This window comes from Acipenser ruthenus, chromosome 2 (genome assembly GCF_902713425.1).
Source record: "Acipenser ruthenus chromosome 2, fAciRut3.2 maternal haplotype, whole genome shotgun sequence".
NCBI lineage: Eukaryota > Metazoa > Chordata > Actinopteri > Acipenseriformes > Acipenseridae > Acipenser > Acipenser ruthenus.
Window position 1 is genome coordinate 61,225,030 of NC_081190.1, and position 23,475 is coordinate 61,248,504.

General features: G+C 37.2%; 1 protein-coding gene across 3 annotated transcripts in view; it reads right to left on the minus strand.

Moving 5' to 3' along the window:
- Nucleotides 1-442: 442 nt before the first annotated feature.
- Nucleotides 443-23,475, minus strand: part of LOC117409540 (storkhead-box protein 2-like) — a 122,386-nt gene continuing 99,353 nt past the window's right edge. For all 3 annotated transcript variants that reach the window (XM_034015747.3, XM_034015748.3, XM_034015752.3), the window contains exons 3-4: nucleotides 19,587-21,867; nucleotides 443-5,453 (exon numbers count right to left, since the gene is read on the minus strand). In XM_034015747.3, the coding sequence (XP_033871638.2) occupies nucleotides 5,255-5,453; nucleotides 19,587-21,867 (2,480 nt within the window). In that variant the 3' untranslated portion in view covers nucleotides 443-5,254. The remainder of the gene's footprint in view (nucleotides 5,454-19,586; nucleotides 21,868-23,475) is intronic.

Sequence of the window (23,475 nt, forward strand, 5' to 3'; positions counted from 1 at the left end):
ATACATTCATTCATTTCATTCCATAATGTATTTTTATAATATAAATATATAATTCAAAATATAATATATTCCACGTTTTATATTTAGGCCCAGTTTGTTTAATATTAGTACTGTAACTGTAATCATTTTTTATGTTAACGAGATCAAGCAAAACCACAAGTTAGTGGGTTCAAGTGTGTTATTAATAGGATTTTAGGGAGCTATTGACTGTTCTGCCCTGGGGCCCGAAATTGCTGTCGGTGGGCCTGTGTGTAGTTGACTGTGTGGTGGCAATTTGAAGAACATTGCAGGTAGGATTTAAGGAATTATTTGTTAGCTACAACTACTTTAACATGAAACAGAGGGTAGCCATTTATTAAACTTTTTTAGCATTATGAATGGTCTGTTCTTGAAACCCGTACATTTCTACAAATAACTCACATCATTTGAAACGATATAACCAAATATGTTATTTTATTGTTTTAAAAAGTAAGTACCACAACTCCAAATAGGTATTTCACATACACTACAACAACAGTAAACACCATTATTACCACACAAAAGGGACTTTCAAATATTATAGACATTACAAAAAACAAATCCATGTTTTTTTTTAATATTTTTTATTTTTTAAGTTACGCTAAGCATGACAGATAAACATAATTTACAGTATGGTACACGGCCACAATTAAAAACAATGTTATTGTATGCTGTTATAAATCAGTTATGTTAAGGGAAGACATTTCATGAAGTGTCATTATTTCATATGAAATATTATACAATATAAACAAAGCATCCATCTGGATGAACTTTACAGCAACCAGAGACCAGTCTATTCAGTGCAAACATGTTTATACAAGGCAGTCTTGGCTGCAATACTCCTTTCTGACAGACTAAAATCTGTTAGCATTTTGAACTAATTTGCAAAAGCATGTAAATGCATTGACTCCAAGCAGGATCAAGATCACTTGATTATGGTGTTACATGGAATTAAGAAAAATTTAACTAGAAATAGAATTTTAAAAAAAAGAATCTAACTAGAAATGAAAAAACTTATAATATAGTAAAGCAAGTGCTGTGCTGTATGGGACTGCTTTTGATTTACGTCCACTGAACCATAATAAGAGGACGGATGGTTGTGGAAAGCTGTGTTCTCACTGTGCTTTCAGCCAATCCACTTGTGACTGTATCTAACAATAAACATAAAATCTCTTCAAATGCCAAGTTCATAGTTCTTCTCGTCACGATTTCAATCATTCTCAGTGAATAAGAGTTCTGCTACTTCAATACTGAGTTTTAATCATTTTCTGTACAGCAGTCTCTGACTAGCTTTCAGCTCATTTTACTTCTAACAGTGGACAGTTAACTGACTGACCAGTCATGTGATGTTTTCACCTTTCCCCTCTCTTGGTTCTTTCAGCACAGGTCACAGAACAATTTGAGATGAAGAAATGAGAGTTGCTGAGCAGTCTTAAGCTTGTTAAAGACAAGTATCTGCCTCCCCCTTTAACACTGGGTAACAGTAAACAAGAAATGTGGTGGTTTTGGAGAGGATGGTGGTTTAAAGGAGAATTCTTAGAAAGGGAGCACCATATGAATAAATTAATAAAAGTGAATACTGGTGCAACATACCTCAGAACTACATTATAATAATGTAAAATGTTATAAATAATGTAACATGTTATAAATAATGGATAATATTATCATAGTGAGGCCCACAGATGTGACATAATAACAGCTGACTTCAAGGTCCTGAACAGCAGAGGTATAGTGCACACATTTAAAAAATAAGAATTACAATACTAATTGTGTGTGGGCCTTGGCTGGTGTGGATAGCAGCAGAATGAAATGATTCGTTGCACCCAGAAAGTAGACAGTCTAGTTCCTAGTTGCCCAATTCTCCATTTTTTTATTGAGAATTTTATTTTCAGCAGTAAAAGATAACTACCTTTTTTAACATTATATGAAAATGGTATGGATGTTCTTTTTAAAGGAAAAATAGGACATTATGGGCAGGATTTTCAAAAGGTTGTAAATGATAACTCCAGTGCTAATCAAGGAAACTGTATGTAGTATTGATTGAGGCATATTCAAGCGGTTGTTATGCCTATTTCGTTATTAAATAATCGTCCTAATGTGATTTCCGAAATTATGTCGATTTACGAAATTTTAATATCTTAACGAGCAGTGCTTCTTGCAACTATTTATTTTGTTTGTGTGGGAATTTAAAAGCAAATCTGTGTTAATTGTCATAATTTATCAGGAGTTAATTTGCACTTGGAAAAGGAGGGTTTTAATTAACGAAACAGTATATAACTCACCTTGAAACAGAATTCTGCATACGTACATTATATGACAGCTGACCTCTACTGTAGATTTTATTTGAATTATACAACTGAAATCTTGTTATAGAAAACAGCATATTAGATATTACAATAAAGTTTCCTTAGGTGATTGCGGATTTGCAATGCGTCCTTGGCTTTTAACACCTGTGTCTTATCCACACAAGAACAAAGAACAGGCGTACAAGGACACACAGATCCACTAGGAATGGGATCGAGATCATGGACATGGAATTTGCCTAAACGTATTTAATGTTGTCCGACTCCCTCGCACTTTACCAGGTAATTCACCGAACAATTAACTATAAACAAATTGTGTATTGGTTTGGGATTTCTATCGTAATTTCAAAAGCTTAATAAATATATAATGAAGTGTTACATACATGGTATACATGTATAATATAGCTAACAACTACAAACACAAATGGTACTTCAAACATATTTATTTATAGCCTGCAACTGTACATACTAAAATACATACAAAAGTAGATGTCAACATAAGTAAATAAATTTCAACCATGGTTGGCTTACGGTATTTTTTTTTCTTTTTAACCAAAAAAATATTGCAAAATGCACATTAAAAGAGTTGTATATAGTAAACTGTGGCAAAATATCCCCACAAAAGAAGGTAAATGACTAGTGGGGTTTAATTTTTAATCCGTGCCGTCCGATTTTTACCCACACGCCAGATCATTGTAAATCAGCATTTTATATGTGAAGTGTTCTAAATAAATGTACATTCTGGATGACAAAATGCACCATTTTAAATTAAGTTTACAAATTATGCACAACATAGGTACTCTCATTATTTTTTATTTCCATGTGGCTGCTGCTCGCTGGTGGGAGAGCCACCTCCCTGTACGCTAGTAGTAGTTTCCATGACAGCGAATTGTGCCTCCATTCATTTGTCTTCATCTCGTTAACATGCATTTTGATTAACGAGTTCCCCTTATCTAGTCGTTGAAACAGGAAGTGATGTATGTGACCTGCGACAATTAAGCTTTTTAATGAGAAATGCGTTCATTAATGACCTCATCGACTCAATTTCAAAGTATTAACGGATTGATTTAATTAACACATTTCATTTGAAAATCACTTGCTACTAAAGCTCTTGTTACTATACCACGAGTTTGATAAAATAACACTGTTTTTTGAAAATCCTGCCCTACATCTTTAGGAAATGTCCAGGGTGAGAGACTTACTTATTTTATACTCGTTCAAGTAGCTGCTATGAGAATACAACAAAACCTATGTAGACCAACAGTTTAGGATTCAATTAAAACGTATAGAATTCTCAACAAAAGAAAGTTGTCACATACAACACTGATTTAATGCTTTTGTTGAATAAGCCATCTGAAAAGATCCATCACAGAAACATTCAGGAAGGAAACAGGCTGATATGAACATCTAGTTTTATTAGGCAAAGAACCTTCACAAGTCTCACGGCTTTTTTTTTTTACAAAAGCCGTGGAGGTAGTTATGTATGTATGTAGTATAGTAATAATAAAACTGTAAAATCAAAACTGAATTGTAGTGTACCTTGTGTTTTGAATCTGTACGGACTCGACATGCTCCTCTGGAAGAGAAACTGTTTTTTGGACATTTCACAAGCCAATTGTAGTTAACAACAGATTAATATAAACAGATAAGTAGGTGATACTAGACATTTTAGCACCTGAAATAAATGTTAATTCATAGATTTGTCTCAGAGAAAAAGGTCTTGCTTTACTGTTATACGTTGTCATGGCCAAAAGCCAACAGTAACTATGATTGTCTACATACACAGATATCATTGTATCTTTGTGATTGAAAAAAAAAATGAGTTAGTCAGTGGAAGTAATTTAATTTATTACATGCTGTGTGCATTCATAAATTAAACCTTATCCTGTTCTAAAACAAAATAAAGAGAGGCCTGCCATAGAGAGTACATACATTTTCAGCTGTATAACAGCAGATAGCAATCCTGGAGCCTTGAAGTTGTCACAAGTCGTAATTGTAGGCTGGTTTGCCACCAGTTGTCATTTTGGTTGGATTGCAGGTGACAGACAGAGGTGTTTATATGGGGGAAAAGGGTTCATTGTTTTTTTTTTTTAAAGTCCCACAGAGTCAACTACCAAATAATTAGCTGTTTAGATACAAACTCTGTCATTCACTAGCTTTGAACTCACTGTGAAGTCAATAGGTCAATTGTCTAAGGTTTATTTACATCAAAGGGAAGTGATGTGCCAAAAGACCAGAATCCTATGTAAACATAACTTCTTAGAACTCAGTTCATTAAGCTGGATTTTTATCAAGTAATTTAGACAACCTCAGTAGCAGCTGGACTGCTTTTAGTAACATTATGCATATAAGCAAACCACTGATCAAACAACAATGACCCAGGGAGCTCATTTTAACTTTCGATGATGCAGTCAGATTTGTCATTTTCAGACGGTCAGGGACACTACAGTATACACAGTTGGTGTATCTTGGTCAAACTAAACTGCTACATATAGTAAAAACTGTCAGTATTATGGTTTAACCATTTGAGACCTGAGTATTATTATTTATTTATTTTTTCAACTGCAATAAAAAAAGGAAATATTATAACAAATATATATCATGAAATAAAAAGGAAGTTGACTTCAGGTCCCAAAAAGTGAAGTACTGTACATGGAGAAAAAAAAAAGAAATGTTGGCCCACATTGGGAAGTGAATATGACTTTTTTTTTTAAAGCAGCCCAAATGAGGCATGGTTTGTGAAAAACAGCTATGCTTCCATTTTATTTTCTGTTTAATCTGGGAACCACCATACGTTTTAGGGATAAGATTTACCTGTAACATGCTTTTCCCATACAAAAGACTTGAAGTCCTTAGTCATCTCTGGAGTAACAGTCTGAGCATTGTGCACGACATAGCTTGGGTGCAATGTGAATCTTTGCTACGGACAGCTTTCAAACACTGGTAATAGAAGCTAAACAGTTTGAAGGTTTCTGCAGTTTCTCAGGTTCGGTGGTGGGAGGGTCTGCAGTGGATCGGAAGTTAAAAGCTTTAGTGCTGCTGCTTACACCGTGACCAGGGCTCAAAGCTGGATTCTGACGTCTGTTGCTTTCGACAATACTTGAGGTGTTGGAAGCCAGACTTTCACGAGTTCTATAGGGAGAAAGAAAAGAAAGAAAAAGAAAAAAAGAAAGAAAACAACATTTTATAATGGGCTTCCTGAATATGTATACCATGTCACATCAGCAAAGCTTCTCAGTTCTGATTGTTCACATATGTTCCCTGTAATGCTTTCCAGACACAAAGGAGGTTTAACTGCTCTACTCATGCAAAACAGAAGCCTAACTCTTCCCTTCTGGCCAAAAACATAATAATTACAGCTTAGTGAAAATAAGAAGAAGAAAAAAAAGTAACCACAATCAGACAGTCTCTATCTTTCAATCTCACAATCTGATTATTTCCATAATAGGACATAATGTAGACTTGAAATGTTCTGTTCTGGCTTAAATCATCGTTGTTTTGACCCCTGAATTAATTGTAGGCTGAAACATCATAACGGCTAGTGGTATCAGGATCTGACTAGCCCAGAAACATGAGTTCTGGGAGCCTGCATTGTGCTTGAGGGATGCTCTCTCCCTGGTGAATGCATGAGGCCCTGTCGCCTCCGAGGGAGCATCCATGAGGCACTGCCATCTCTCTCTCTCTCTCTCTCTCTCTCTCTCTCTCTCTCTCTCTCAGACTGGTAATTACAAGCTGTGCAGTTTTGATAATTTACAACTGCATATTTGTGTGGTATTACGGAATAAAACTCAGTTTTTTGAGCTCTGAGAGGCAGAATTCTGGCTACAGCACATAATGAATGCTAGTGGCAGCAAAAGGTTGTTTTGCTTTAAACCATAGCTGTGCCTAACAACATTGTTACACAAAAAATAACTTGGTTTACATACAAGTCAAAATTTGGTCAACTAAATTGGCCCAGATCATTAACAAGTATTTGTTGTACACTGAGCCACTGACTATAAAATATATCCATAGTATCGCTTACTAGAATTAGGCAAAATCTATTAATTTAATAATCAGAAACTCAGTACTCCATTTACACTGCCTGCCTGGCTGCCTCATCTGTGACATATATTCAGCAGAGAGGATATTGTATTTCAATGTATTCATTCTTACATAATAAAGTTGTAAATGTACTGTTAATTATTAAAGAAATGAAATGCAGGAAGCTACTATCATTGTGCTATATTTCGCAAGAATAGACACATGTCACAAAAAATAAATTACCTAGACTAGGAAAATGTGGATTAGACCAGACCAACCTGAAAAGTTTTCAGAGGCACTGTGACTTTCTGCCACGCCATACCAATACCTAGAGCTGTTTTTGGCTAATATAAAACAGAACACAACAGCTTTTGTTAGTTTTTTTTGTTTGTTTTTTTGTCTGCATTGATACAAGATAAACATGTTAGCATGCACCCTTGTTTGCAGAAGTGACCATGTTTCATGCATAGGAGAAGTTAAAGTCTACACATTCTACTATCTGTTACAGTCAATAAACTTTTTTTTCTCATAAAGGAGCCTCTCTATTTTGATGTCTTCTATACATTTGTAATCTTTAACATTTGAAGGGCAGCATTTATTTCCAGTGGGGTTGTGTATCCTGAGTTTCAGTTGGGAGGGCTGAAACCTAAAGACATCAAACCAGGGATAGAAATAAGACTCCTATTGCATAGCAATTTCACCCATTCCAGGCTTTACTACAAGCCTGATTAGCCCCAGTGTATAGGTAACAAGTTCAAGGGTGTCTTATTAAACTCATAGTAAAACCAGGAGTGGATCAGGAAGGAGTCTTATTTCCTTATGCTTGAAGCTCCAGGCAACATTAACTTGAGGCAGTGGGTTCCAAATGTTTCCCTAAATATTAAAGGCACTTCACAACCAGTAAATGAACCAACTTAAATGGTGTGTGAAACTATTAAATCCAGTGACGGGTTTAAGATGGAAGCATATATAGTCACACAGACTAATAAATAATATAAGGCAGTGCATAAGTTCACTCCCAACCAGCAGCAATTCAACAGGACCCTGCTAGAAATAATGAGACTTTTGGGCTGTCCGAAACAGACAAAGGGAATCAAAGAAGGTGCACAATAAATAAGCATACGCAGTCCGAATCGTATCGAAACAGTACCGGTACAAAACCTGCTCTTTTTTGAGTTTAGTACCGATACAGTTATATCGGTACGACACCGATAAGAACTCCGGTCTGGACAGATGTTTCGGTACTGTTTTATTATTATTATTATTATTTATTTCTTAGCAGATGCCCTTATCCAGGGCGACTTACAATTGTTACAAGATATCACATTATACATTATTTCACATTATACAGATATCACATTATTTTACATACAATTACCCATTTATACAGTTGGGTTTTTACTGGAGCAATCTAGGTAAAGTACCTTGCTCAAGGGTACAACAGCAGTGTCCCCCACTCGGGATTGAACCCACAACCCTCCGGTCAAGAATCCAGAGCCCTAACCACTACTCCACACTGTTTTGGTATGGTTCCCCAACTATAAAAATGCTAGGGTGAACAGGGCATATTTTACATACCAATTGGCACTCTTTATAAAAATGGGTGGAAATTGTAATAGAAATATGATAAATATAGCAAAATAAACATTGAAAAACAGGCAACTGGGTAATCCATATAACCAGTAAGAGAAATGGTGTAAAATAGACCTTTAAAACACCCAGTATGTCTGAATCTCCATTCAAGACAAGACTACATTGGAACATTTCTAGAAACCAAGCAATTACATCATCACCACTGTCATGAGTCACCTAGGAAACAATGAATGGTTATGTGGAAGTTAAAATGAGAAGCTTATTATGGTATGTTCAGAAGTCATCTCAGTTTATAAATTAAGCTCCTCACTGAGATAATAGCATCTCATACTACAATCTTTGGGAAATTTGGAAAGTTTTTTTTTTGTTAATAGAGAAACATCCCAAAAAAATATATGCAGGTAGGCATGTATAATACATATGATATATTAGCTGCGTAATAGCTTTGACTTTGTGATGCTAAAAATGTAAAAAAAATATATAATAATTTGGCTTTGAAATACAGATAAAATTGGATTGGATTGGTATTGGCTTGAGTATCTACGTAAGTGGTAAGACAATGCTATTTGTGCTTTCGAGCGTACCTCTCAACTTCCTGACTAGGCAGAATAGCACACCCAGAATATAATGAGCTCCCAGAATATAACGATTCAGCTTCAACTGATTTCTAGACACACCCAGAAGACATGCCACTAGACAGGTGAGGCTTAGAAAAGACCTTGCCTTCATGTGTCAAAGATTCAAACAAATACGTGACTGATTCCTAAATGATCTGCAGAAGGCAGTTTTTGTCACTGCTCCAACATGAATGTATGCAACATTCAATTCTCAAATGGAAGAAGATGGTGATGGAAAATGTTCCTGGGGGAAATGATGATGGAACTTGTCTTATCATTCATATATATATATATATATATATATATATATATATATATATATATATATATATATATATATATACACACACACGCACGCACACACACACACACACACACACTGCTGTGCAAAGGTCTTAGACATGTTGCATTTTTCTACTTTGATGCATTATGAGCATCAACAATTTTCTCAAAGCCTCCACTAGTGTTTTGTACTATTATAACAACCTTGACTTACAAGCGTTGAATTGACAACAGAACTGGCAGAAGGTGTCGTTCTCCATCAAATCAACAGTATGAAGGACACTCTTGAAATCAGAACATAAAGGATGTGTTGCAGTAAGAATACCTCTATTAAAAAGGGGATCAAGACTAAAAGGCTCAAATATGCACAATAACACAGAAATTGGACTATGGAACAATGGTCAAAGGTGCTTTGGACTGTTGATGGGTGGACAACGGCAACTGTGCCTTCTGCCAGTTCTGTTGTCAATTCAACGCTTGACTTCTTTCTTTTCCTTAAGGATATTATCTTCAAGTATTGCTCATCCTTGATAGACAGCTTTTTGGGTCTTCCAGTCCTGGGCTTGTCAATTACAGATGATGTTTCTCTGTACCTGTTGATTATGCTTCGGATACCACACCTTGAAAATCAAGTGATGCAAGCTATGTTTTTCCTTCTTTATGCAAGTCAAGGTTGTTATAATAGTAGAAAACACTAGTGGAGGCTTTGAGAAAATTGTTGATGCTCATAATGCTTTAGAGTAGAAAAATGCAACATGTCTAAGACTTTTGCACAGCAGTGTGTATATATCTATCTATCTATCTATATATATATCTATCTATATATATATCTATATATATATATATATATATATATATATATATATATATATATATATATTAGGGCTGTCAAGGGATTTAATCTCGCGATTAAAAATTTTAATCTTAGTTAATCTTGGTTTTAATCACATATTTAATTGATACAAGTATTGCATCCATTTTATTTCTTTGTTTTATTAATTATGCTATTATTAGGTTTCCAAGCTGGCTTGGAAAGCCTATTGTTATTGTAAAAAATTGATTTTTTAAAAAAATATTTATTTATTTATTATTGTTAGGCTTCCAAGCCAGAATGGCTGAGAAGTCTATTGTTATTGCTGGGATTATTATTATTATTATTATTATTATTTCCTTCTGCCGAGAAAAATTAAAAGTTTCATAAAATCAACACAGTTGCACAAAAAATCATGAAACTTGGTGCAGTGATACAGGCCAATGGGAAGTTGTGTCAGAGTGAAAACAAAGGTCATAGGTCACATGGTTTGGCAGCCATATTGGATTTTTTGAAGAATTTTGGCCAATTTTAAGATATGGTCAATTTGCATATATTGCAGTGTTTCTCTATGGTACAATGTGGTAGAGTGGTGAAACTTCATACACTAGTAGAGGCCTATGGGAAATTAATGTCAACGAAAGAATGACGTTGATTGGTCACGTGATTTGGCAGCAATATTGGATTTGTTGAGCCAAATTTTTGTATGTCCGTAAAATCAACACCATTGCACGAAAATTCCCGAAACTTGGTAGAGTGGTAGAAGCCTTTGGGGAGTTGTGTCAGAGCGAAAATGAAGGTCATGGGTCACATGGTTTAGTGGCCATATTGGTTTTTTTTCGAGAATTTGACAATTAAAAAAAAATCTTCTCCGAAACCGCTTAATGCAGAGATGTGAAACTTGGTGCAATAGACTACCCTCATGCCCTAAATTAACGGTTGTTCAAGAGAAGTCAATTGGTCACATGGTTTGGCGGCCATATTTGATTTGTCAAAAATATTCAAACGTCTTTTTCTCTGAAACCGTTATGCCGATTATTCTGCCCTTGCAAAAGAGTCCCCTTCTTAAGCTTAACAGATAGATAAACTCTTTCCAGTAACTGTAGTACTGAATGATGATTTATTGCCACCAGTTCGTAGGTACAGTATTAGAAACTGAGTAAAACTGAAATAAAAGAAAGAAAACAACCATAAGTATGAGTATGCTGAATACTAAGCTTAATTCTCACTAATAGCACAGCATGTATTTTTAGGTATGGTATAATATTATCATCAACTCAGAAATATGCTGCCGTATGCAAAATAATTACCCAAACATGGCAAGATCAATTACATAGAACAGATATCTCCAACCATGCAGCTATCAAGAAAATACGTAAATCTATCACATAAACGATCATCCATATAAAATATTGTTACACAAAAAATAACTTGGTTTACATACAAGTCAAAATTTGGTCAACTAAATTGGCCCAGATCATTAACAAGTATTTGTTGTACACTGAGCCACTGACTATAAAATATATCCATAGTATCGCTTACTAGAATTAGGCAAAATCTAATAATTTAATAATCAGAAACTCAGTACTCCATTTTCACTGCCTGCCTGGCTGCCTCATCTGTGACATATATTCAGCAGAGAGGATATTGTATTTCAATGTATTCATTCTTACATAATAAAGTTGTAAATGTACTGTTAATTATTAAAGAAATGAAATGCAGGAAGCTACTATCAATTGTGCTATATTGCGCAAGAATAGACACAACATGTCACAAAAAATAAATTACCTAGACTAGGAAAATGTGGATTAGACCAGACCAACCTGAAAAGTTTTCAGAGGCACTGTGACTTTCTGCCACGCCATACCAATACCTAGAGCTGTTTTTGGCTAATATAAAACAGAACACAACAGCTTTTGTTAGTTTTTTTTGTTTGTTTTTTTGTCTGCATTGATACAAGATAAACATGTTAGCATGCACCCTTGTTTGCAGAAGTGACCATGTTTCATGCATAGGAGAAGTTAAAGTCTACACATTCTACTATCTGTTACAGTCAATAAACTTTTTTTTCTCATAAAGGAGCCTCTCTATTTTGATGTCTTCTATACATTTGTAATCTTTAACATTTGAAGGGCAGCATTTATTTCCAGTGGGGTTGTGTATCCTGAGTTTCAGTTGGGAGGGCTGAAACCTAAAGACATCAAACCAGGGATAGAAATAAGACTCCTATTGCATAGCAATTTCACCCATTCCAGGCTTTACTACAAGCCTGATTAGCCCCGGTGTATAGGTAACAAGTTCAAGGGTGTCTTATTAAACTCATAGTAAAACCAGGAGTGGATCAGGAAGGAGTCTTATTTCCATCTCTGCTGAGCAGGGCTCTTTGGTCTTATGCTTGAAGCTCCAGGCAACATTAACTTGAGGCAGTGGGTTCCAAATGTTTCCCTAAATATTAAAGGCACTTCACAACCAGTAAATGAACCAACTTAAATGGTGTGTGAAACTATTAAATCCAGTGACGGGTTTAAGATGGAAGCATATATAGTCACACAGACTAATAAATAATATAAGGCAGTGCATAAGTTCACTCCCAACCAGCAGCAATTCAACAGGACCCTGCTAGAAATAATGAGACTTTTGGGCTGTCCGAAACAGACAAAGGGAATCAAAGAAGGTGCACAATAAATAAGCATACGCAGTCCGAATCGTATCGAAACAGTACCGGTACAAAACCTGCTCTTTTTTGAGTTTAGTACCGATACAGTTATATCGGTACGACACCGATAAGAACTCCGGTCTGGACAGATGTTTCGGTACTGTTTTATTATTATTATTATTATTTATTTCTTAGCAGACGCCCTTATCCAGGGCGACTTACAATTGTTACAAGATATCACATTATACATTATTTCACATTATACAGATATCACATTATTTTCCATACAATTACCCATTTATACAGTTGGGTTTTTACTGGAGCAATCTAGGTAAAGTACCTTGCTCAAGGGTACAACAGCAGTGTCCCCCACTGGGGATTGAACCCACAACCCTCCGGTCAAGAGTCCAGAGCCCTAACCACTACTCCACACTGTTTTGGTATGGTTCCCCAACTATAAAAATGCTAGGGTGAACAGGGCATATTTTACATACCAATTGGCACTCTATATAAAAATTGGTGGAAATTGTAATAGAAATATGATAAATATAGCAAAATAAACATTGAAAAACAGGCAACTGGGTAATCCATATAACATAGTAAGAGAAATGGTGTAAAATAGACCTTTAAAACACCCAGTATGTCTGAATCTCCATTCAAGACAAGACTACATTGGAACATTTCTAGAAACCAAGCAATTACATCATCACCACTGTCATGAGTCACCTAGGAAACAATGAATGGTTATGTGGAAGTTAAAATGAGAAGCTTATTATGGTATGTTCAGAAGTCATCTCAGTTTATAAATTAAGCTCCTCACTGAGATAATAGCATCTCATACTACAATCTTTGGGAAATTTGGAAAGTTTTTTTTTTTTATAGAGAAACTTCCCAAAAAAACATATGCAGGTAGGCATGTATAATACATATGATATATTAGCTGCGTAATAGCTTTGACTTTGTGATGCTAAAAATGTAAAAAAAATATATAATAATTTGGCTTTGAAATACAGATAAAATTGGATTGGATTGGTATTGGCTTGAGTATCTACGTAAGTGGTAAGACAATGCTATTTGTGCTTTCGAGCGTACCTCTCAACTTCCTGACTAGGCAGAATAGCACACCCAGAATATAATGAGCTCCCAGAATATAACGATTCAGCTTCAACTGATTTCTAGACACACCCAGAAGACATGCCACTAGACAGGTGAGGCTTAGAAAAGACCTTGCCTTCATGTGTCAAAGATTCAAACAAATACGTGACTGATTCCTAAATGATCTGCAGAAGGCAGTTTTTGTCACTGCTCCAACATGAATGTATGCAACATTCAATTCTCAAATGGAAGAAGATGGTGATGGAAAATGTTCCTGGGGGAAATGATGATGGAACTTGTCTAAGACCTTTGCACAGCAGTGTGTGTGTGTGTGTGTGTGTGCGTGCGTGTGTGTATATATATATATATATATATATATATATATATATATATATATATATATATATATATATATATATACACACACGCACGCACACACACACACACACACACACTGCTGTGCAAAGGTCTTAGACATGTTGCATTTTTCTACTTTGATGCATTATGAGCATCAACAATTTTCTCAAAGCCTCCACTAGTGTTTTCTACTATTATAACAACCTTGACTTACAAGCGTTGAATTGACAACAGAACTGGCAGAAGGTGTCGTTCTCCATCAAATCAACAGTATGAAGGACACTCTTGAAATCAGAACATAAAGGATGTGTTGCAGTAAGAATACCTCTATTAAAAAGGGGATCAAGACTAAAAGGCTCAAATATGCACAATAACACAGAAATTGGACTATGGAACAATGGTCAAAGGTGCTTTGGACTGTTGATGGGTGGACAACGGCAACTGTGCCTTCTGCCAGTTCTGTTGTCAATTCAACGCTTGACTTCTTTCTTTTCCTTAAGGATATTATCTTCAAGTATTGCTCATCCTTGATAGACAGCTTTTTGGGTCTTCCAGTCCTGGGCTTGTCAATTACAGATGATGTTTCTCTGTACCTGTTGATTATGCTTCGGATACCACACCTTGAAAATCAAGTGATGCAAGCTATGTTTTTCCTTCTTTATGCAAGTCAAGGTTGTTATAATAGTAGAAAACACTAGTGGAGGCTTTGAGAAAATTGTTGATGCTCATAATGCTTCAGAGTAGAAAAATGCAACATGTCTAAGACTTTTGCACAGCAGTGTGTGTATATATCTATCTATCTATCTATCTATCTATCTATCTATCTATCTATCTATCTATCTATATATATATATTAGGGCTGTCAAGGGATTTAATCTCGCGATTAAAAATTTTAATCTTAGTTAATCTTGGTTTTAATCACATATTTAATTGATACAAGTACTGCATCCATTTTATTTGTTTGTTTTATTAATTATGCTATTATTAGGTTTCCAAGCTGGCTTGGAAAGCCTATTGTTATTGTAAGGATTTTTTTAAAAATTATTTATTTATTTATTATTGTTAGGCTTCCAAGCCAGAATGGCTGAGAAGTCTATTGTTATTGCTGGGATTATTATTATTATTATTATTATTATTATTATTATTATTATTATTATTATTATTATTATTATTATTTCCTTCTGCCGAGAAAAATTAAAAGTTTCATAAAATCAACACAGTTGCACAAAAAATCACGAAACTTGGTGCAGTGATACAGGCCAATGGGAAGTTGTGTCAGAGTGAAAACGAAGGTCATAGGTCACATGGTTTGGCAGCCATATTGGATTTTTTGAAGAATTTTGGCCAATTTTAAGATATGGTCAATTTGCATATATTGCACTGTTTCTCTATGGTACAATGTGGTAGAGTGGTGAAACTTCATACACTAGTAGAGGCCTATGGGAAATTAATGTCAACGAAAGAATGACGTTGATTGGTCACGTGATTTGGCAGCAATATTGGATTTGTTGAGCCAAATTTTTGTATGTCCGTAAAATCAACACCATTGCACGAAAATTCCCGAAACTTGGTAGAGTGGTAGAAGCCTTTGGGGAGTTGTGTCAGAGCGAAAATGAAGGTCATGGGTCACATGGTTTAGTGGCCATATTGTTTTTTTTTCGAGAATCTGACAATTTAAAAAAAATCTTCTCCGAAACCGCTTAATGCAGAGATGTGAAACTTGGTGCAATAGACTACCCTCATGCCCTAAATTAACGGTTGTTCAAGAGAAGTCAACAAACTCCAAACTTCGTAGGCATCATCCCGGTGACAATGGAATACAAATATGTTAAAATGGTTTTCTTTTGTAAAACAAGATGGTCGCCGGACCTACATCTTCTTAAATTTAAAACTGCTTCAGTTGAAAAACAGTTTACTTGATTAACTCCAAACCTGAAAACCATCATGCCTGTATCAGTACAATTGACTTTTTCAAAAATGGCGTTTGTGAAGTTCTTCTTATTACTTATAAGGCCTTACATGGTCTTGGACCTTCTTTAAGATCTGTTGACCCCATATGTCCCCATATGTCATTCCCTAAGATCACAAAGTGCTAATCTTCTGACAGTCCCTAAAATTAGTTTCAACTCTGTCGGAGCCAAGGCATTTAGTTATAATGCCCCTCGTCTTTGTAACTTGCTCCCGATTCATATCAGGAATGCTAGCACAATTGAATCTTTTAAATCCTGCTTTGGGTCTGTTTATTTGTAGCTGGATTATATATTAGACACAGGCGTTTTTATATTTCTTTTGTAAAGCGCCCTGGAATGATTGCATGAGGAGCTCTATATAAGTGAAATTTGTATTGTATTGTCAATGTATTATTATTATTATTATTATTATTATTATTATTATTATTATTATTATTATTATTACCATCCAAAAAACAACCCAGCATAAAATTATATATATATTGTGAGGGAGTGTATGTTCCTGATGTACGGTTAACAGCTTTAGGACACTGGATGTAAGCAACAGAATGTAAACCAACCGGATGATGAACAAAGTAAAATAATAAAAAAAACATAGTACAGACAATACATTGGGGCATTAGGACCCTGGGAAGCCAAGCGGGACGACAACCTGAATTAATTGGTTTGGCTATTATGGGTTGATTGGTTAATAGGGAGACGAATTGCTTAAAATGGGAAAAGGTGTGTGTACAAGGAGTTGAATGTTGGTGGGAGGTTGACGAGAGAGAGAGAGAGAGAGAGAGAGAGAGAGAGAGAGAGAGAGAGAGAGAGAGAGAGAGAGAGAGAGAGAGAGAGAGAGAGACAAATCAACAAAGAAAGAAACGAACAAAGAAAGAGAGACACGAAACCAAAATAGTCTCGGAGTGTGTGTAACCCAGGGAAATCAGGGATAGCCTGCCCCCGGTTAGACAGGGACCGTGTGCAATTGAGTTAGACCCCAAAACACGGGGTAGGTTTTCTTTTGTTTATGGGTACAATTCTGTATTGTTTTGAAGGGGAGCTCCAAATAAAGCAGCCACCTGGCATATCTTCCGTAAAAGTACTGTGTCTGGAGGTTTGCTGGACTACAGCACACTTAACACGGTCAAGCTCTTGAAAGGAGGTAACAGTTTCTTCACAATATATAATTATTCTTTATAGTTTTATATTTATTTACACAGAATTATACAGAAACATTCCAGCATTTGCTGTTAAATTGTTTGAACCAACTTCGAAATCACAATGGAGTCAGTTAATTACTTACATTAATGCATTATATATTTGTATATAATAACAATTATTATTTTATAAAAATTATAGTAATCATTAGACAGATCATAGGCATTGCTCTCTGTTTCATTTTGTTGCACTGGCTTGCTGGCATATAACTGTGATTAACTGATAGCCCTAATTATATATATGATATACATGCATGCACACCATTACCACATACATAGCATTTACCACTGTTCCAGAGAGAGTAACATTTGGGGTTAATCTGGATTCTTCTTTGTGAGGGGTGAAATCTTTAGTCAGAGCGTTTTAGTTTGAATAAAAATAGGATGCATCTGCAAATAAATGGGGTGGTCCTTTTATTCATGTAAGAAGACCTGAATAAAAATGCATCAGTAACACAAAAACAAAATGCTATTGCGATGTATGACAAGGGATCTTCGAAGCTGAGGCAGTTCAGTTATTATGGATGGCTAATGCTCAACACTGGGGTTTTAGAAACCTAGAATTTATTTTATTTGTATTAGCTGCATCAGACAGAAGGTGTTTTTACCATCTTGAAGGCAGTTTCAAAACCATAAAATCATTAATTAAATACCCTCCCGTGGTCTGCTGTGCTGAAATGCACTGTGGAACCCCCTAGAAATGTTCAGCTCCAGTACATTTTGTTTTACTGTGTTCAGAAATTACCATAGCCTTGGTTCAGATACCCCTTTGGTATTTTTTTTTTTTTACCTCAAGAGAGAACCACAATACGACACCATGGCAACAGCTTAACCCAACACACAGGGAAAGTGAACCTTAGCAGTCCCTGTTACATTATTCTTTAATGTTAAAAAAAGTTGTTACCTCTGATATTTACTTTTATCATTACGGTGTGGTAGGTTAATGCACTCCCCTTCGTAGGCCTGAGTTGCAATCTGGCTCATGTTTTAATGCAAGAAATGTGGTTGTTTTAATGGACAGTAGTCCACATCACAAAATCACCACAAAGTTTAGCAGCACTGGACACCTTTGCAGGCAGTCCCAATGAGAATCACAAAACTGAATGGGTATGAAAACAGAAATGCTCCTTCACCCCATAATTAGGTGGCTTTGGATACTCAAAAACCCTCACATTAGGCAGGTAGGGAAGCTCACACTGTTAATGCTGGTGTTATCCCTGCTCTTCCAACCATTATCCTGTACTTCCGTCGTCATTCATGATCACCAAAATTCATAACAGAACTAGAATACATTTATTTGCGGTTTTGCATAGCACACAGTGCCACTGCAGCTACTATATACTGTGTGACATTCCAAATGCTAGAACTGAAACTGAAAAACAACCTCTGCATTTCTACTTTAAAAACTAGACCCTTGGGCACTGCTTGGATTAATATTTGCAAAGGAAGTAAACACTGGGCATGGAAAGAGAACAGCTCATGCAGGGAATAGTCGTTTCTAAGGGGAAGTCTAGTACGTTATGAAAAGGTGTTTATCAGGTTTACTATAACTAGGTGAGACAAACACTGTACAGGTAATTGCTAAATGTAAAAACATAGTTTTAATAGGCAGCAATCAAATACACACTTCAGCAATTTAATAGTTAACAGCCACATAAAGACAGGAATATGATTCTTAGATACATGCTAGAACTAGCAAAGTAATTACTTTTTTTACATTTTGGGACAAATGTTGTTAGTTTCCTTATACCTCCTTTTAAATCCTTCTTTTTCACTAACAAATTGATCTGAGACCAATTTCCCCAGACAATTATTGTTCATGCAATATATGCCAAACAGAGCCGAAAGCATCTGCTGAGTTTTTTCCTCAGCACAACAATGCATATTTAATTGAACTACAGTAGCCTGATGGGCAGGTCATAAAGACCTGATAAGTTTTGTGATGGCACAACTTCTGTAACTTTTCCCTTTTTCTCCCTAGCAAATAATGTGTTCATCTAGTTTGCAGTGAATGGTCTGCCATCAAAGATTTCATGTAACAGCACAAATATGCAAATTTATGGAACCTTGTGCAATTCAATTTTTCAGCAGGAAGGGCACTTTCTGATGGTACACCTGGTCAGAATGAGGTTCAGGGGCACTCAATTTGGGGACTGACTTTAAAGCAGGACAGTTTAAATGCAATAAATCAGTTTTATATATAAATGTTTAATAAAAAATACTAGGCTTACATGAATGGTTGAGTTACTTTAGGTAAAAATGACCGTTTCCTCCTTGTTAATGTACTTGACAACCAGAAATTGAGTTGCAAGGGACTGTATAGGGGGCTAGGGGTGTGGTTACAAAGGAACCACCCATTTAAAAAATGTGATGTTCAACAATCTATGCCAACACCTGTGCAGGGCACTTAATTCCTAACGCAGCAGCACTAATTAAAGGACTTGGATTGTGGAGCTAACCACTTTATATAGGCTATTTTAATTTGCCCTATGGGGATACCACAGCCTCTCTATAATTCTTCAACTTCAACTGTTTTGTTTTATATAGAACATGAAGTTTTAAGTAAAGCAGTTTCCAAGGAGGAAAGAGTTTTAGTGACAGACCCCACTCCCAAAAAGATAAGCCTCTTTCATGTAAACATAGTTGACTGTACTCGTCTTACCGTGGAGAGTTAAATCCACTGTCTACCGTAATGCTGCTGCTGTCCATGCTGTCAAGACGGGCAGAATGTGCAGACTTTTGGCTGTTATTGTTGTCACTTTCCTTTGGGCTTAGAAGGGTGAGGTTCTTCTCAAACTTCCGCTGTAAATCCCTTTCTTTTTCTCGCTCAAGTAGCCACTGCATGGTCCCACCGTCCTCCTTGATCTTCTCCTCCTCTGTGTTTTTGTGCGTCGCCTCATCTGAGTCGTCATCGTCCGACACATTGTAATAGTCAAAACTGGCTTCCTGGCCCCCAGGTGGCTGCGTGGATCCCTGTGGTGCCAAGGTGCTGGGTGAAACAGAGAGCTGGCTAGGCAGCTCAAAATGCTCACCGTTGTTGAGAACCTCTGCTGATTTCCGCAGTGTACCAGATTTTGGGTAGCTGTTTTCTACATAACCAACAGTCAATGCATTGTGGGGAGGTTTGAACAAAGTGTCCTTGCTAAAAATCTCTTTCCTTTTGTCACTGGTGGTGGACTCGGCATTGTGTTGGTGTATCAAACGGCCATTTGGTATTATTTCTGGCATCGGGCTGGGCACCTGTAAACTGATGCCGTTTTGTCCCTTTGTAGTAGTGTCCTCTTGGAACTCACAGGAGTCTCTGGTGGGGGTGGGGGTGGGGGTCTGCCGGTCAATCGGGAAAACTTTTTTGACTCCGTCTGACAAGGTCAAGGTGTCATGGTCATATTTCCTTAAAGGAGAGGGAGCTGTAAGGACGGTTTCGTTTGATGCATTGCACTGAATGTAATCGTCTGCTGTTGGCTTTGGGGAGCAAGGTTTGAGCTTGCTGTTGGCCGGTAAACTGTCTCTGGGTTTGCTGTGTTCCAGTGGACTATAGACTGCAGGGTCTTCCAAGTTCCCCTTAACTATATCAGGCACACAAGCCTCAGCATTAATGTTAGCAGCAGAAAGCAAAATTCTTTGATAGTGGTAAGCCTGGGAAGGTCTCAATGTGCCATCATCAACATAGTAATGATCGTGTCCTCTGTCATCTGGGTTGCAGCCTTCTTGGTCCTCTGCTGTGCCTACAGAAGCAGCCCCAAGTGGGCCCTTGGAGTTGTCCATGGAGCGGGACCTTTCCTTGGCTTTGTCAGACCTTTCATTCCGAGACTTTCTGTCCTGGGTGTGACTCTGGCTGCGATGGACCTTGGAGTGCGAGGTTCCTCTGGACGGTTCAGGGAAGGGCATTTCAGTCCTCCTTTTTGCAAGCTCTCCTGACACATCCCATTCAGGCGTGACTGGGAAGTGAGACTCAACAATATTGGGGTTGCTGTGTACAATAAAATTCTCCCTGTTACGCTCCACTAAAAAACTTCCTTCACGCGGGGACCTGACGAGGGAGGAGCTATAAAATTCATAATCCCGTTCACCGGCTAGGTCCCAATGAGAGCTCTCTGAGGGATCTCCTTTGGATGCCCCGGTTTTACTGTGTGACCGGGATTTACCGTGGGCTTTCCGGTGGCCCCGGCTTCTCTTGCTTCTGCTGCTGTGCTGAGCTGAGGATCCTGCTTTGCTTCTCTGCGCCTTCTCCTCCTCCAGTCTCTTCATCAGCGCTGTGTGCCTCATGACATTCTCCACAGTTAGGTCGGGGTTAATGTGACGGATAATTTCCATCTCCACATCCTTGGGAACTGTGGTAGGTGTATCCTCGTCTCTCAGGGGCCACTCCTCTGGGGGGAACTGGGCCGAGAAGGTGGCCAGGTGTTTCGTCTTGTCTTTTTTGAAACTCAGCCTGAACAACTTTAGACCAAACTTCTTGGCCTGCTTCTCCCCACTAATGCCGCCTTCCTTGTGTTTGCTCAGCGTGTCAGTCTTATACGAGAAGTTGATCGTGCTCTTGCTCTTTTCAGTAGCAGGTGGTTGGTACAGGGAAGGGGGGCAGTAGGAGTCTTTGCAGTCCTTGGGGGACTTTCTCTGGAGGGTGGAGGCATGCATACTGTTCATGTCGTCCCGGTAACAGTTGTAAGAGTCGCAGTGGTTTTTGTGGTGGACCCGCTCCCTCACACAGCCTGAGGTGGATGGTGTAACAGTTCCAGACTGGGGAGAGGTACATTGCTGTGGTCGGTCAGGTATCCGCTCGTCCAAATGGTACCATTTACTATTGGTTCTTATAAGAGAAGGAGTTATAAAATAAGTCTGTGGAGTAACAATGAAGTAACCTTCTGGAGTCGGGTAAATCTTTCTTTCCCTGACTAGCATGTTCAGCGTATGTCGTAGAATTTCTGGGCTGGGCGTGGGTACACCTGAAACAAAGCGCAGAGTTGTTAGTCTAGTAATAATACAGTACAATACAGTAATATTTAATACCACCTTTGTACAAGTAACAAAGTCATTCATTAGCAAACATCTAAGCCTAAAAGTATTGAATAGCTAAATAGTATATACGCCAACTTCTTCACAAGAATAAATGTACCACTGAACTTGAACTCTAACATGGATCACAAACTGCAAGGCCTGGCCTTGGTAGCAAAAGATGTGATTTGTGTTCTGACTATACTAACTGTTGGATATTAGGGGCTTGACAGAGAGTAATCACATCTCACCAAAGTAAAAAAAAAAAAAAAAGTGAACAAATGTAAAATGTATTGCAGTTCTAGTTTTACAGCCAAAATATGTTACGTCAGTGCTTTCGAGACAATATGTACAACACTATTTAGAATATACAAATGTGAGCAGTAGTACATTTATTATGTACCTTAATTATTATCGGTTTGTAAAAATCTGTTCTGCGAATTTCACATTTTAATAAGCCACTGATACTTGCTTCCGGCTGATGTTTAGGAGCAGGCTTGGTTCAAACGGCTCTGGTCAGTTGACCTTTAGGGCATCATTTTTTTTCTGGCAATTCAGGATATCTGATAGACGCCTCTATTTTACCAAGGGATCGGGGTGGGATTCATAAAGCTAAGGCCAGTTCAAATTCTCTTTTGGCAGCTTAGTGTATTTAAGAATCATGACCATTGTCATATTGTAGGGAATGAATAGTCTCCCTGCTACTCCCTTTCTTACAGACACCTCCTAGCACCTGCTGGCCAAGCCTGCCTGGAGGATAACACAGTGGGACAGTGATAGGAACTCTGGGATATTTTTCCCTCAGACTTCAACTCAAACCCCCCTTAAAAAACATTCCATCGTCCCCTTTTGCCCAAACAAGTATGGGTATAGTATTACTTGCCATTACATCATAATGTCCTTTTAGCTATACAAGCGTGATGCAACACTGAAAATCAACGTCTTTCAGCAGACTGCTATGGTAACTGTATGTATTCTCTTTGAAGAGCCATCTCAAAAGCGATGAACCAGCTTTGATGTAGATTTTCACCCCAAACTTCCCTGGAGGAATTAGTCATTGAGTAATGGAAACATGTCCCCCCCAGAACAATTTAAACTTCTTAAATGACAATAGTGATCTACATCCTATTAACAATGTTATGGCAGGTGTTCCTATTTTTTATGGTCCAACTTATGATTGTATAACTTAACAAATAATGTAAGCACTTTGATCCTGCTGTGTAGTTGAGGCTTTTAATCACATAGAACAGTAAAACTGTTGTTTGATTAGTACTATGTATGTCTATGTCATTCATCAAAGTAGCATTATCAGTAAGCATGTTGTTGGTACATCATTACAGTACCTGAGCAGCTGTAAAATGAAAATTTTATAACAGGAGAAGTTAAACCAGTGTCTGGGAAATCGACCTGTTCTGTAGTGGGGGGTGAGAGCCTCATAAAAGGCAGTTTTTTTTTTTTGTTCCTACATGACACCTAGCATGTGAAGACGGTGTAGTGTATAAGAATTAGCGTATAATATGTGTTAATAGATCTGTCATTTGCCAATTTTGCTGGTACTA